Source organism: Ursus americanus, chromosome 7, assembly GCF_024610735.1.
Source record: "Ursus americanus isolate L20-20 chromosome 7, mUrsAme1.1.p, whole genome shotgun sequence".
Classification (NCBI taxonomy): domain Eukaryota; kingdom Metazoa; phylum Chordata; class Mammalia; order Carnivora; family Ursidae; genus Ursus; species Ursus americanus.
In genome coordinates this window covers 36,584,984-36,600,307 of record NC_142133.1, presented here as the reverse complement: position 1 = coordinate 36,600,307, position 15,324 = coordinate 36,584,984, and the positions used below count along the sequence as shown (strand labels likewise).

General features: G+C 35.1%; 1 protein-coding gene across 6 annotated transcripts in view; it reads right to left on the bottom strand.

Moving 5' to 3' along the window:
• Positions 1-15,324, bottom strand: part of ZNF638 (zinc finger protein 638) — a 123,832-nt gene that overhangs the window by 37,272 nt on the left and 71,236 nt on the right. For all 6 annotated transcript variants that reach the window (XM_045788227.2, XM_087863535.1, XM_045788228.2 and 3 more), the window contains 6 exons: positions 14,200-14,492; positions 12,643-12,920; positions 11,105-11,251; positions 9,865-9,987; positions 3,931-3,983; positions 3,298-3,350 (listed from right to left, as the gene is read on the bottom strand). In XM_045788227.2, coding sequence (XP_045644183.2) covers positions 3,298-3,350; positions 3,931-3,983; positions 9,865-9,987; positions 11,105-11,251; positions 12,643-12,920; positions 14,200-14,492 — 947 coding nt within the window. The remainder of the gene's footprint in view (positions 1-3,297; positions 3,351-3,930; positions 3,984-9,864; positions 9,988-11,104; positions 11,252-12,642; positions 12,921-14,199; positions 14,493-15,324) is intronic.

The following is a 15,324-nucleotide window of genomic DNA, read 5'->3' as shown; positions in this document are numbered from 1 at the left end:
AAAGACACAGCTTGAGGTAGATTTGAGAGAGAACTAGCTTGCATCAGCCAGTGGCTGGATGAAAAGAGGAAGGATGTTACTTAAGTTTGAACTGGGTAAGACAGAAAAGAAAAGACAGGGAAAGGATTACTAACAATTTCTACATTGGGTGATGAGTGATGATTGTTAGGTAACGTAAGAAAATGAGAGGAGTAAACTTGAGGGAGTAGAGGTTTGTGTACGTATATGTCACCGGTCCTTAATGCTGTATGAAGATAAAATCAGGAAGAAAAGTATGACATAAGAGGAACAGACATTTAGGGAAACCATTTAGGGAAGATGAAAGAGCGATCAAAGGAGATTAAGAACAAGTTATTGTTCTCAGAGAGGTAGTTTAATATAGGTGAAAAGCTTTGAAATCACAGTTTTAGATCTGAATCCTTACTCTTAACCCAAGTAAGTCATTTAACCTTGAGTAAGTTATTAATCTCTGAATCTGTTTTCTCACCTATAAAATGAGAAGGTGACTTGAAAGATTAAGGAAGATAACATAAATTGCCTAGTATTAGTGTAATCAATGGCAAGTTTCTTTCCCTTGTTTTCTGTCTTCTGGCATAGATTACGCCCCTTAGTAGACTCTTCTTTTTAACAAATCATTACCTTATTCTAAATAGTAAATTCAAACTCCAAACTAACCCTGGATATCCTTTACCCTGTCATAACACTTTTCATTTTATAAAACAAGTTATTTAGTATATATGATCTGTCACTTCAAGTTAGTATATAAGCTACTTGGAAATAGAGATCTTGCCTACTGGTTTACTGATGTATCCTAAAACTTTAAAAAAGTACATCCAATTATAAGTAGGTGCTCAGTATTCTTTCTTTTTAACTAGTGATGAGTAACGGTTCTAAAGTTTCCCTTTCTGATCAAATTATACTTTTGCTTCCTTCCTGTACTTCTCTTCATCCTTGCTGATTTGTGCTTATAACTAAAGTTCTCTTTAAAACTACCTAATTAGGGGCTCCTGAGTGCCTCAGTCGGTTATGCATATGACTCCTGGTTTCTACTCAGGTCGTGATCTCACCGTTCTGAGATTGAGCCCCACGCTGGGCTCCGTACTCTCAGTGTCGCGTCCGCTTCAGACTTTCTCCTCCTCCGCCCCTCCTTGTTCTTGCTTAGTTGTGGGTGCCCACGTGTATGCACACTCTCTCTCTCTCTCAAAAATAAATAAAAACTACCCTAATTAACTTATCACTGTTCAGACATTGCTGATCTCAAAAAAGATATCATGCACCCTTACCTTTCTCACCTGACACTTTCTCAATCCTATTTACCGGCTCCTGTCTTTCTACATTTCTATTAGAAGGGAGGACATACTTCGTTTGTAGCACTTCTCCCTCTACCCATTGCTTTTACTGTTAGGACCACTCCCAAAATTTAGACCTTAAACTTAACAAAAAATTTCTGAAGTATCCCACTGTCAACACGATGTGACTGGCTGATCTAAGGATATCTCCACTAGCTAAGTGTTTGATAGCTGAAATATATCAATGTTAAAATCTGAGTTTATGGTTTTTCTCAAAGAAATCGATGCATCTAAGTTTTCCTGTTACATATAATCAGTATCATCACACTCTTCTAGTGAAACCTACCTAGCCTGAAATCTAGAAAATTTTAAATTATTTTAATTTTATATTTTATCCACTAGAAAATTCTATAGAATCTATAGAATAAACGCTCAGATTTTACCATCTCACACCATTTTAATTAACATTTTTAATATCAGGTCCCTATTACCTTAAACTGAATCCCAACTTGTTTTCTCAATAGGGTTTTTCTTTTTTTTTTTTAAAGATTTTATTTATTTATTTGACAGAGAGAGACAGCCAGCGAGAGAGGGAACACAAGCAGGGGGAGTGGGAGAGGAAGAAGCAGGCTCATAGCGGAGGAGCCTGATGTGGGGCTCGATCCCGGAACGTTGGGATCACGCCCTGAGCCGAAGGCAGACGCTTAACCGCTGTGCCACCCAGGCGCCCCTCAATAGGGTTTTTCTTTTTCTTTTCTTTCTTTTTTTTTTTTTTGGTGCAAAAAGGTGGTTTTATGAAAGCATGGGGACAGGACCCATGCGCAGAAAGAGCTGCTTCAACAGGATTTTTAATCTCTCCATTTACCCAATCTATGTAAGAATCCTAAACAACTAGTGGTTCTTTATTCTCTATGGCAATTTCCCAGTCTGTACCATTACAGGTCTTACAAAAGAAAAATGGCAAGCATCTTAGCCAAGCTGCGTGAACAGTGGGTTAAACAAAGCTAAATAGGTTTCTTTACTGCAGGACTTCATAATGGGAATGTGTTCTGTGGATTTTTTTTTTTAAGGAAAAAAAACAGAAGTTATAATACAAATCTGATCCAAAACATCTTCCAGGAATTGGTCTCTCACACACATATTTTGAGAAATGCTACTAATGAGGTCAAATTCAAAAACTTCCCAACATGATGCTTCAAGGACTTCTATAAAGTGATTCCCCAATTCTGTTACCTTTGTTGTATCACCTCCCTAACTAAAGTAATCATCTGCATCTCTCTATCCCACCTTTCCCATACACACACACACACACACACACATATGTATGAATTTCTGAACAGAAATCCAGAACACACTATACACCTGTCTTTCTAAAAGAGAACACAAAAAACAATCTAACTTTCTGAATATAGTTTATGTCTACTTTACTTCAGCTTTTCTGTCTCATCCTTCACTATCAAGCTATCTATTCTTAATAAACTCAAGAGTCTTTGTTTTGGCAATAACTTCTTTCCAACCCTTTGGAAAGTGAAAATTCAGTTTATTAAAATTGTACAGAAATTCACTTAGCTAGATTCATAATAAAGACCTGCAATGTTTTCCTGAGTATAAAGAAACAACTTTAACACGAGTGTAATAACATCGATTTCTGTTTGGTCTTTTTTGTTTACCTTTTGGCTCTCAGCAAACTTTCAAAATCAAAGGAGACTGAACAAGCAACCTTAACATGTTTTGTCTTGTATGTTTTGTCTTATTGGCAGGGGATGGAAGGAGGTATTACAAAATTAACCTAAATAGCTATTATCTATGGAACTATGATAGGTATTTTACATAAACTATCTCATTGAGTCTTCATGTATTAACTATTAACCACTAGCTTAATATGGGGGCCATTATGGGCCCCTTCTACTAAAGCACAGTAATGTTTTCCTAGCATCATCTTACAAGAAGTTTCTAGAAAACTGACAAAATATACTTATTTGGAGGAGTATTAAAAGTTACAACTTACTGGCAGAAGCTGAAGTCACAGTTTCAACAGCTTTGGAAGCATCTATATCTTTTCTATTTGAAAGAAGAAAAAATTAGGCCAAGATTGAAATTCTAAGTTCTAAAACTTCTAAAGATGCAAAGCTTAAAAAAGTTTAGGGGCGCCTGGCTGGCTCAATAGGTAGGGCATGCGACTCCTCATCTCAGGGTCATGAGTTCAAGCCCCATGCTGGCATAGAACGTACTTAATTAAAATTAAAAAAATAACATTTAATGTAATTCAATTTGAACGATGTACCATTTAAACTGGAGTCAGGATTATAAAATATATTTAAAATATAGTTGTATGAAAATTTTTTTTTCTTTCTGTTTTATTTTTTATTTTTTTATTTTTTTAAAGATTTTATTCATTTATGTGACAGAGAGACAGCCAGCGAGAGAGGGAACACAGCAGGGGGAGTGGGAGAGGAAGAAGCAGGCTCCCAGCGGAGGAGCCCGATGTGGGGCTCGATCCCGGAACGCCAGGATCACGCCCTGAGCCGAAGGCAGACGCTTTAACGACTGCGCTACCCAGGCGCCCCAGTTGTATGAAAATTTTAAAATTTTAATTCATATGCACATTCATTCTCACATATGAAATCATGTAATTACTTACTTTAAAGCAGCTGCTTTCTTTGAATCTGAGATCTTCTTCTTCATCTCTTTGTTCTATGAAAGAAAAAGATTTTGAAAAAGAAAATCTTAGTTTCTTCCCCCATTATAAAGGGCACTTTAGAAAATACAAGCATAAAGAAATACAACGAAAAACATTATTATGAAATTCAGATCAATTTAACATATATTTACTGATTGTTCATCAATTGTCAAGCACAATTTTAGGCACTGGAGAGGAGTAGTAAATAAAACAAAGTCCCTACTCTCAAACGAGTTTAACTTCAAGGGGGGGTAAGGAGAGAAAGACCACAAGGAAATTAAAAATACATACATATTATGCCTGTTAGGAACAAGTGCTGTGGAAAAAGTAATAGAGAAAGGAAACAAGTGCTTTTGTTGGGGAAGGAGGAGCAACTTTCAGTAAATTATACAAGTCTCAATGAAAAGGTGATATATAAGCAAACACCTAAAAGAGGTAAGAGAGCAAGCCATTCCCTGTGTTGACAGCATTCCAGACAGAAGGAACAGCAACTGTAAAAGACTTTTGAGATCCATGTCTATTAGCTTGTTTAAGAAGTACAAAGGATGAGGGGTGCCTGGGTGGCGCAGTCGTTAAGCGTCTGCCTTTGGCTCAGGGCGTGATCCCGGCGTTCTGGGATCGAGCCCCACATCAGGCTCCTCCGCTATGAGCTTGCTTCTTTCTCTCCCACTCCCCCTGCTTGTGTTCCCTCTCTCGCTGGCTGTCTCTATCTCTGTCAAATAAATAAATAAAATCTTTAAAAGTATAAAGGATGCTTGGGGTTGGAAATAGAGGAGAGAAAGAAGTATCTGGTGGTTTGGAGGTAGAGTGTGGGTGGAATGTGTGGTGTAAACTCGTAAGCCATTTTGAATACTGGTTTTTCCTCTGAGTATGATGAAAGGTTCTGAGTCTAGGTATGGCAAGATCAATCTGCTTCTATGTTGAGAAGAGGTCAAGGTGAATGAAAAGGCAAGGAAAGGAGGACAACCTCTATTGTCATGATGTTACTGTAGTAACAAAGCAAAAGATGGTGGCACATTGGACCAGGGTGATAGCAATTAAGATACTGAAATGTCACAGTATTAGTTGAAATATTTTTGTAAGACACTGATAAGAAAATGTAGATCAATAGTAAAAGATGGAATTATTGAATTACAAAGAATTGATCCTTCTTCCATTCAACCTTGAGAATGTGTTGCTCTGCTACCTAAGACTAGACTATTCCTTTTCATACTTACACTGTTTCTGCCTGAATCACAAGACTGCCCCTGCATAACTATAAAATTTAAAATCTTCAACAGTATTAAAGTGGTGTCATCTTTCTGGAATTTCAGTTATATGCAGATTGGGTCTCCTGAATATATCCACCATGTCTTTCCTCTTCATCACTAATAGACTATAAGTTCCAAAAGTGAGAGCACATCTGTCTTGTTCATCACTCTTCTGCAGATACCACAATGCCTGACATAACAGATTTTTAAGAAAGTTTTTCAATTAAAATGACATTCAACTCTCATCTGATGAATTCTGATTATATCTTTGGTTTTATTTCCTTGTTACTCATTAGATTTTTCTATAATGTGCAAACCACTGATAACTGTTTCCCAGCATTGTTTTTCATTTCCATGAAATCTTCTTGGATCTTAGCTGACTGCCTACTCTGGATTTTAGATATAATGTTGCCATGAATCTTGCTGAAAATACTAAATTAAAATTTAGAAGTGTTGTTTTCGTTTTGTTTCTGTAGAGTTGAGCTGCAGCACTATTTCATAGTTGCAATGGAAAATCTGATACTTTTTTGTAGATCAAGTGTTCCTGCTCCATTAAAGAAAATTTTGGGAGTATGGACTACTGTTCTTTTGTGGGAAAAAAAAAAATGCTTGCTTTCATCAGATTCTTTGTAGTGGTGGTGGTGAAGGTAGCTCAAAAATGGCTTAAGAATCAGTATTAAGAACTGAAGTCTACACTGGCTTATAATTAAAGACAAGGTAACTGAGTTAAGAGCTATGCAGATTCATATTTTAATTATTCAGGTTTAAATACAGGGATGTGGGCAATTCTCACCTTTCCCGTAGCATTTCTTTATCGATTTGAAGAAGTAGCCAAATGGAGAAAATATTCTTTGAATCAAACCCAGAGTCAAAGGCAGTCCTAATATGAAATATCAAATGTGGGCAGAAACCTTTGTCTTGGTTAAGATCTGAACCACGAAAGTTACAGCACTGCCCTTCTTCCTAGTTTGGGCTCCTAGCCTATTTTTGGCTTGCTCTGGCAAGGAAACTTGATGTCTTCCCCCATAATAAGAGGCTAAGAAGGTTATCTATACACTTCCAATCTCAAACAGCCATGGCTGGAGTTCTCTATGGGGTCTCCTCCAGTCAGTCCCTAGGAAGGCTGCTCGATTACCACAGGAGTCATGAGTTAGCCCCATCCAAACTATATTTAGTTGAAGAATATCAATATTTTTGACATATAGATCGCATGTTTTCTGGTTTATAGAGCTGATAGCTTTCCCTATTCATTACTATGAAAATCAGAATAGTAAATATGGTTGAGCTCTTCTTGGACTTCTGTTGCTACCTTATCAACCTTATTAAAATGCTATGGAAGAGAAGTATTTTAATCTTACTGAAATATTCTAATAACCTAGATGTATCCTTATTCACCCATTTTCCCAGATTAAACTTTTCAGTATTAAAGAAGACTTTCTCCCCAGTTCCCAAAATTTAATGATCAGCCAGATCTCACTTGAGAGTAACTGGTTTAAGCTATTTCTCCCTCCTATCTCAAGTTTACTAATCTACCTGAAATCATTACTATCATTACAGTAAGCTTGCTGGCTAGATGAGTCTTCTAAATGGACTTCAGTGGGTTTTTTTCTCTTCTCTCCTTTAATAATCTGCTAAACTTACTTTCTTTGCCTTCTTCAGTCATTTGCCTAATTCACTCTGCAGAACACTCCCAAATGAATCTACCTAATCTATCCATTTTGTGTCATAGCTCTGTTCAAAACCTTGAATAACACTTAACTGTCTACAGGAAAAAGTGTATATTCTTAAATTATACCTTCAATTCTTGCTGCTCCCTAACCTCCTCTGCAACTAGAGAAGGTTATGTGTCACTGTTCTGGTAAGTCAAATGCAGGTAGAAGTTGCTGAGGAACTCATTCTTCCACAAAAAATAAATAAATAAATAAAAATCAAAAACCCTCTTTTGCTTTTGATTTTTATTCCCTTATTTCTTTCTTTCTGCTTGGAAGATAAAAATGATGCCAGAAGGTACAGCAACCATCTTACAACTGAGGGTGAAAAGTACATGCTAAAGGTGGTGAATCAGAAAAACAAAAAGCCTGGGATCCTGATGGTATTATGGAGCTGCTGCACCAGCCATGGACCACCTACCTACAGATTTTCTGTTATGAGAGAAATAAACCTCTTATTTCTTTCATAAACCACTGGTGAAGTTTTCTGGTAGTTGAAAATATAAGAAATCCTAAGTGATAAAATTGTTAATAACTAGGGTTACCATAAAATTCATTATTCAAATCAGGACAATGGAAATAAATAGATGGCAGGCAGCAGATGTCACCTAGGATCATGGGTTACCCTAGCAGTAACTAACCAGAAAACATAAAGGAAATAAAAAATACAGATCCTTTACGGAACAGCAATTTAAGTAATATTTATGATATATACAAATAAATATATAAGTGAGAAATAAACTTAACATCCCCTCCAAAATGTACAGTATGGAAACATTACAAAAGAACACTACAAAAAAACACTAGGTGAAGTCTAAATAAATGAGGACAAGCCCTGTTCCTGAACAGAAAGTATTATAAATCATCAATACAAATTCAATACAATATTAAACCCAATGAGATTTTTCAGAGAACTTAAACAGGTTCTAAAACCAATAGCAGGACAAAATGTTCAAGATTAACCAAAATAAGTTTTTTTTTAAATATTTTATCTATTTATTTATTTTAGAGGGACAGAGAGAGGGAGAGGGAGAATGCATGCATCTGTGAGCAGGAAAGCATGAGCAGGAGGAGGAGCAGAGAGGGATGGAGAGTGAGAGGGAGGGGGAAGGAATTCCAAGCAGACTTCATGCTAAGCATGGAGCCCAACATGGAGCTCGATCTCAGGACTGAGCTCGATCTCAGGACTGAGATCAGAACCTGAGCCAAAACCGAGAGTCAGATGCTTAACCAACTGAGCCACCCAAATACCCCAAATAAATTTTATTTTTTCAAAATACAAAGAAAAAGGATTCTACTAGAAAGACAGGCAATTATGTAAACTTACAGTAACCGTTATAGTAACTGAAATCACACAGTATTGTAACAGAAATAAACAGACTGACCTAACAATAGTCTGACAGAGATCTATATGTGTAGGGTAATTTATACACATAAAGATAGTTTTGAAATCAATGAGGAAGAACCAAGTAGGTATAAATGGTGTTGGGCTAGTTGGTTATCCATTTTGGAAATAGTACTGATCCCAATAACACATTAACCACAATTTACAGATTAAAATAATAACAGAATCATATCTTTTTGCCACTGGTATAGAGAAGGTCTTCTAAAACAAGACAAAAGAGAAAAAAGCAGAAGCCATTAAGAAGAGGAAAAAATCAACTTGAGTACACTGAAATTAAAAACTTTATATATGGATATACATATAAAACAACATACTGGAAGAAAATACTTCTCATAAGTAATACAAAATCATGAACACCTTCAAATGAAGTTTTTTAAAAAAGGCAAACAGCCCAATAGAAAGATGGGAAAAGGGATCACAACTCATTAAGATAGTAACAGCTATTATACTAAGATACTGAAGTTTAATAATAATCAAGAAAATGCAATTAAAGCTCAATCGCATATTTTACATACTGCATTTTAAAACTGCAAATATTAAGATGTTGAAGATAATACAGAAACACTAGTACTCTTATTATCATCAGACTGTAAATTATTATAGCTACTTAACAGGAGATCTGATATTACTGTATATCCTATTACCCAGCAATTCCACTATAGATACCACCTTAAAAACAGTACCATAAATGCATAAGAAAGGCCTGTAAAAAGCCATATACAAGGAAGTTAACATAAAGTCCTATTATAGTAGTGAAAAATTAGAAATAACCTAAGTACCAAATCCATGAGGAGCTGGCAAAATAACTGGTTTTTCATACAAAGTGATACCACACAGAAGTTAGGAAGAACGAGGAAAATCCGTATGTACAAACATGGTTAGATCTCCAAATCAAATTGCTGATTGAAAAATGTGTATTACAAAGCCCCTTTAAGGTAGACATTCTTCAGCAAATATAATAATTACATGAAAAGAACACTCATACACAAAGTAAAACTTACTAAATATTTTTAAGTACTCCTATAGACATTACCAATAAATATGTAAACTAAAGCATAAAAAAATGATCTAGAAAAACTAAATTCATAAACTAATATTTCTAAGGAAGCAAAAGGCCCAAAAGAATATATATACTCTATAATTCTGTTTATTTAAAAGTTCAAAACAGGCAAAACTCAACTATGGTATTAGAAATCAAGTTAGGGGTTACTTTTGGGCAAAAGGAAGGGTATAAGGATTCGGTAGAAGTATGCAAAAGGGGCTTCCAGGATGTTGTTAACGTTAGTTTGTGACTTAGGTAGGCTTCAGAGATGTTTGCTAATTTTGTTAAGTATTTTCTCCTCGTTTATTGCTTGACATTTAACACTATTTAATAGTGCTATTTCTGTAGATATAAAGTTGTTAATTTCAATGTATTTCAATCCATACACATATAATCTATTGAGTGAACATTTATGTTCTATGCATTTTTCTGTACGTATCATACTTTAAAAAGTCAAACTTAAACATGTATGATCTAAATCCAGTTTACCTGTGATTTTTTCTTTCCTGGAACACATACTTTCACACTTTTCCCTTTTATCAGAAGAGGAGTTGTTTCAATGTACTTCATGACTGCAGTAACCGCCTCTCTAAATTCCATTTCCAAGTAAGCCTAAATAAAATGTATCAAATTATTAGTCAAAAATCTAATTCAAAATTCTCTGCATGACTTAGTACTTTTTGTGGAACATAAAACCAGGAAATTACCTAAAGTCCTGGTTGCTTTTACCTCTTTTTGTTTTGCTAAAGTGTCATTTGATCTCCAGGGTGTTTTCACACATGAAATGGACATTTAACCTTGTAGAATTTCTTTTTTTCTTTTTTTTTTTAAAGATTTTATTTATTTATTTGACAGAGATAGAGACAGCCAGCGAGAGAGGGAACTCAAGCAGGGGGAGTGGGAGAGGAAGAAGCAGGCTCATAGCGGAGGAGCCCAATGTGGGGCTCGATCCCAAAGCGCCGGGATCACGCCCTGAGCCACGAAACTGCTGTGCCACCCAGGCGCCCCAACCTTGTAGAATTTCTATACCATTACCAAGATAAGAAGAGGGGTCTATGGCAGGCTCATGGAACAATGAGAAATAGGAAGGCAGGGTTCATGGAATAAATGGAGAAAAGGCAGGATCTTGCCTAGCTGCTGTTAAGTCTGACATTTTTAAGGCTTCTTGCAATAAAGAACACTACCAACTATGTTCCCCCATTTCGTCTCACAATTTTATCTTCTGCTTAGTCTGGGGTTGTTCATAATTTTGGTGAACTTTACCGTGTGAGTTATAGAACTATAACCCATATGTAAAAACTACTGTACAACAAAATCATTTTTTAGTATAATCTTACCAGTGTGCTAAAGAAATGGAAAGCAAACTATAACCTGCCACCTGTTTTTGCAAATGGTTTTATTGAACACAGCCATACCCATTCGTTTGTATATTATTTATGGCCGTTTTTGTACTACAATAGCAGAATTGAATAGCTGCAATCCTATGGTATACAAAGCCTAAAATATTTACTATCTGGCCCTTTACAGAAAAAGTATGCCAACCCCTGTTTTAAAAGATATAAAATGGTATTTGGGGACCTTGTTCACTGGAATCCAAGCATTTACATTAACTCTCAATTAACAATTATATATGTAGTAAAAAGTTGCTAAAAGATCTTTACAAAGTAATAATCTGAGTTTATAATTAAGTAATTGTGTATCTATTTTTAGAACAGAGTGAATGACTCACTTCTTTTCTATAAGGAACAACAAGGACATCATTAACTTTCCCAAACGGTTGAAATATTTTTCTAATATCTTCTTCAGTACAGCCATCCTCTGGTAATTCAGATATAAGAAGAACTGACCCATAATGCGAAGACTGGTCTTTCCGAAGCTATTTTTGAATGAAAGAAAATTAAAAACAAACCGAATTAAGCCATGAAGTACAATAATAATTCCCAATATAAAATCTTCTACCATTAACCTAAGTCCTTTAAACAGACTTTTCTAAATATTTTAGCACAATTAAAAAAAATTTTTTAAATGCTGAAGTAGTAAAAGATACATTTTATATTTTACCACTCAACCCTAACAGTGATCAGAGCTTACAGGTAACACAATCACAGATGCTCTTTTTGGTTTAGAAGCATTTTGTAACAAACAAGACCTATGGAATGGTCCACAACTACAGAAGAATATTTTTCTACATAAAACTACATGGCCCATCACTAATAAAAATAAAAGTATAGCTTTGTGTACTTTGTGTTTTAACAGTTGAAATGATACAGGTATAACATTTTAAAAGACTCATATATAATATGTATAAAATCTGAATACCCTGTGATATCAAATTTATCACCTATATTAAAAACTCAAAAAAAAGTTCCACTGCCACCATCTAGAAGTCTTGAAACAAAATGAAAAGAGTATTACAGATTAATTTTTTAAAAGCCTCTTCAAAATTTTCCTTGTATTTAAATTTCTTCCTAACACTCTTCAAAATTGTGTAATTACAGGTTATTTTAAGTGTATCCTTCTAAATACAAACTCTTTAAAGGCAAGGATTTATACTTATTGAAAATATTCAGACAATGTTAAGAGTAATGGATACCTAAATACCTGAAGACTTGGTAATATTACATTAAACATTTGATAATCTGCCCTAACATTGGCAATTACTCTAATGTTCTCAGGATGCTTTACATACTATTTACTGTAATAGTAATGTAATTAACATATACAATAAAACAATATCTCAGTATTTTAACTAGCAGGTTACAGTCAAAATACACCAATAAATCAGTACCAGAAAATAGGCTATTCTACACTCTATGGACAACAGAGTATCTGTCTTCTGAACTGTACTGCAAAAAAGTAAAAAATAGATTAAAAATGGTCAATTCTCAGTAGAGACTCACTTTTACAGCTTACAGACAAAAATTACAAGAACACCTGCTGGTGATTACATTCACTTCCCCCACCAGATAGCAAAACTCATCACAACTACCTGCCTGTGGGGTTAGCCAAAAACACCAAACCATCAAAATGTTCACTTTTGATACATCAAATGCCAAACCTCTAGGATTTGTAAGCTACAAGATTTTGAATTAATGGACTTTTACTAAATTCATAAGTACAACCAATAAAATATCCATATCAACATAATTTTACGAGTCATGATTTCAAATTTTTAAAATATGAAAATAAAAAATTCAAACAACTTTTTTGTATCATAATGACACATGTATGTACACACTTACACTAACAAATTAAAGAACTACTGACCTTACGCTGGAGAGAAACAGCTTTTTCAGACACTGGCTTACATTCTGGTAAGGTGTCATCTTCAATATTCTTGGCTTTGTAACGAGCAGAATGTCCCCCCAAATTTGCATCACTCTTTGTAGGGTTTGTAGATTTAACTGATGGCTTTGATCCACTGCCAGCTTTAGGCTTTTGTGCTGGTGAGTGTCCTTTATCAACTATTTCAAGATGTTTCTGTTTATTGAATTCTGACCCATGTCCAGATCGTTGTACTATATCTTCTAATGCTTTTTTTTTATCTAGTAAAAAGGACAGAAATGCAACTTCAACTGAAAAGAACTTAAGGTGAAAACCATCACATTATTTAAAAAAGAGTAACTCCTCAACTGCCCAAATATTTATCACACAGAGCCACTGTGACACCAGACAGAAATCAAATATATCCAAAACAATTCTCAGTCTTTAAATCTTCACTTATGAGCTTATCTTACACCAGTGGTGCTCAAACTTTTGATTTCAGTATCCATCTTCACTCTTAAAAACTGAGGGCTCCAAGGAGTTTTTGTGTTTAATTTATTAGTATCTACCATAAGAAACTGAAATCGAATTTTTTTAAATATTTACTAATTCATTTAATAATAAACTCCTGTGTTACAATAACATTTTTAGGAAAAACAACTTTAATTCCCCAAACAAACAGAAAATTAGTTAAATGAGTAGCACCACTGTGTACCTTCCCAAACACTTTCATGTTGGGCTTAAAACTTGAATTCTCAGATCTGCTTCTGCATCCAATCTGATGGATACGTTGTTTTGGTTGAAATGTATAAAGGAAATTCAGTTTCACAGACATATAGTTGGAAAAGGGAAAACCTCAGAGACCTCTAAAAAGATCTCAGAGGACACATATATGAGCTATGTCTAGAAATGTCACTAAACCAATATTAAGACACAGGTTGAAAATATGAGAAATTTCAAAAATCTTTTAGAGTAATTCATGGGCAAACTAAGATCTTGGCATATCAGTGGTTTTTACATTTCATTTTGGGTAGACAGATACACTCTTCCACATTTCTTCTGATAGTTAATAAAAGGAAGAAGAATGGACTAGGTTGGGATGTGCGCCAATTTCACAAAGACATTCTAAAATATAATAAAAAAGAATATTTCATTTCTCTCTTATTAAAAAAGCTAAGGCAAATAGTTCAAAATGTCAATTTTTGTTAAATCTTGATGGTAGTATATAAGTCATGATTTCAAACTTATTAAAAATACAGAACTTAGGGGCGCCTGGGTGGCACAGTCATTACAGGGCGTGATCCCAGGGTCCTGGGATCGAGCGCCGCATCGAGCTCCCTGCTCAGCGGGAAGCCTGCTTCTTCCTCTCCCACTCCCCCTGCTTGTTCCCTCTCTCGCTGTCTGTCTCTCTCTTCTGTCAAATACATAAATAAAATCTTAAAAAAATAGAACTTAAAAATTCAAACAAAAAAAGCCTAAAAAGTTTAGTCAAAATAAGTGAATTTATTATGTTGTATTATATATTATAGTATATATTATTATTCATAACCATAAGTGTACCTGATGATCTCATTGATCTCCGTGATATCTTTTCAGGACTAACTGATCGAAAACATTTTGGACTACCTCTAAATGGATTTCTCATTCGATACGGTGAACGGGATCTGGATCTGTATCTAGAAATGAAACGATGGCAAATTTTTGGACTTCGACTTCTTGGTCTGTATATATAGCGTATTGGGCTTCGAGATCGACGGAATCTGTGACTAGAGCTTGATCTCCTAGAACGTCTAGGACTGGGGGAATGAGAACGTCTTCTTGGAGTTTCATTTTCTTTTCTATTGCCTTCATTTCTATAAAGTATGGGGGGGAATCAAAAGATTCAGCAATTTAATGTAAATTTAAGTCATATTAAGTTAAATGACAGAGTTCCTTCTTAACAACAGACTATAAACAAAACCAAACTCTGATACCATATATTTATTTAAAACAAAAACCTATTTGTTACGACGCAATTCACCCTCACAGATAAATAAGAAGCAATCAGAACAGATGCTCGGCCCTCTAATTGCTTGGATCTCTGTTTTGCTAATATACAGAAGAATATCCTCCGGCAATTTCTTGGGTTTTTCCTGTGCCATTTTATAGCTAACTATATATTGAAAGTATTAAGTTATATAAAGAATTTAAGAAATGATTTATATAAATTTTTTTCAACTTTTTTTTTTCCTGAGAGATTATGCTATATACAAATATTTCTTTGACTGCTGTACTTGTATATACAAACATTAAACAGGGACCTCCTAGGGAATATAAAGCTTAATAAAACCATTCCCAGGGGCGCTTGGGTGGCTCAGTCGTTAAGCATCTGCCTTCGGCTCAGGTCACGATCCCAGCGTTCTGGGATCGAGCCCCACAGCGGGCTCCCTGCTCAGCGGGAAGCCTGCTTCTCCCTCTCCCACTCCCCCTGCTTGTGTTCCTTCTCTCACTGCCTCTCTGTCAAATAAATAAATAAATAAAATCTTAAAAAAAAAAAACAAAACAAAACCATTCCCAGCCTTCAAGGCATTTATAACGGAAGACCCCACACACAAAACAATAACAAAAGCATTAAGTATTTTCAGAAAAGACTAAAAAAAATAGAAGTTCACAGAGGCAAGCTATCACAATTAAGCTGGGATAATT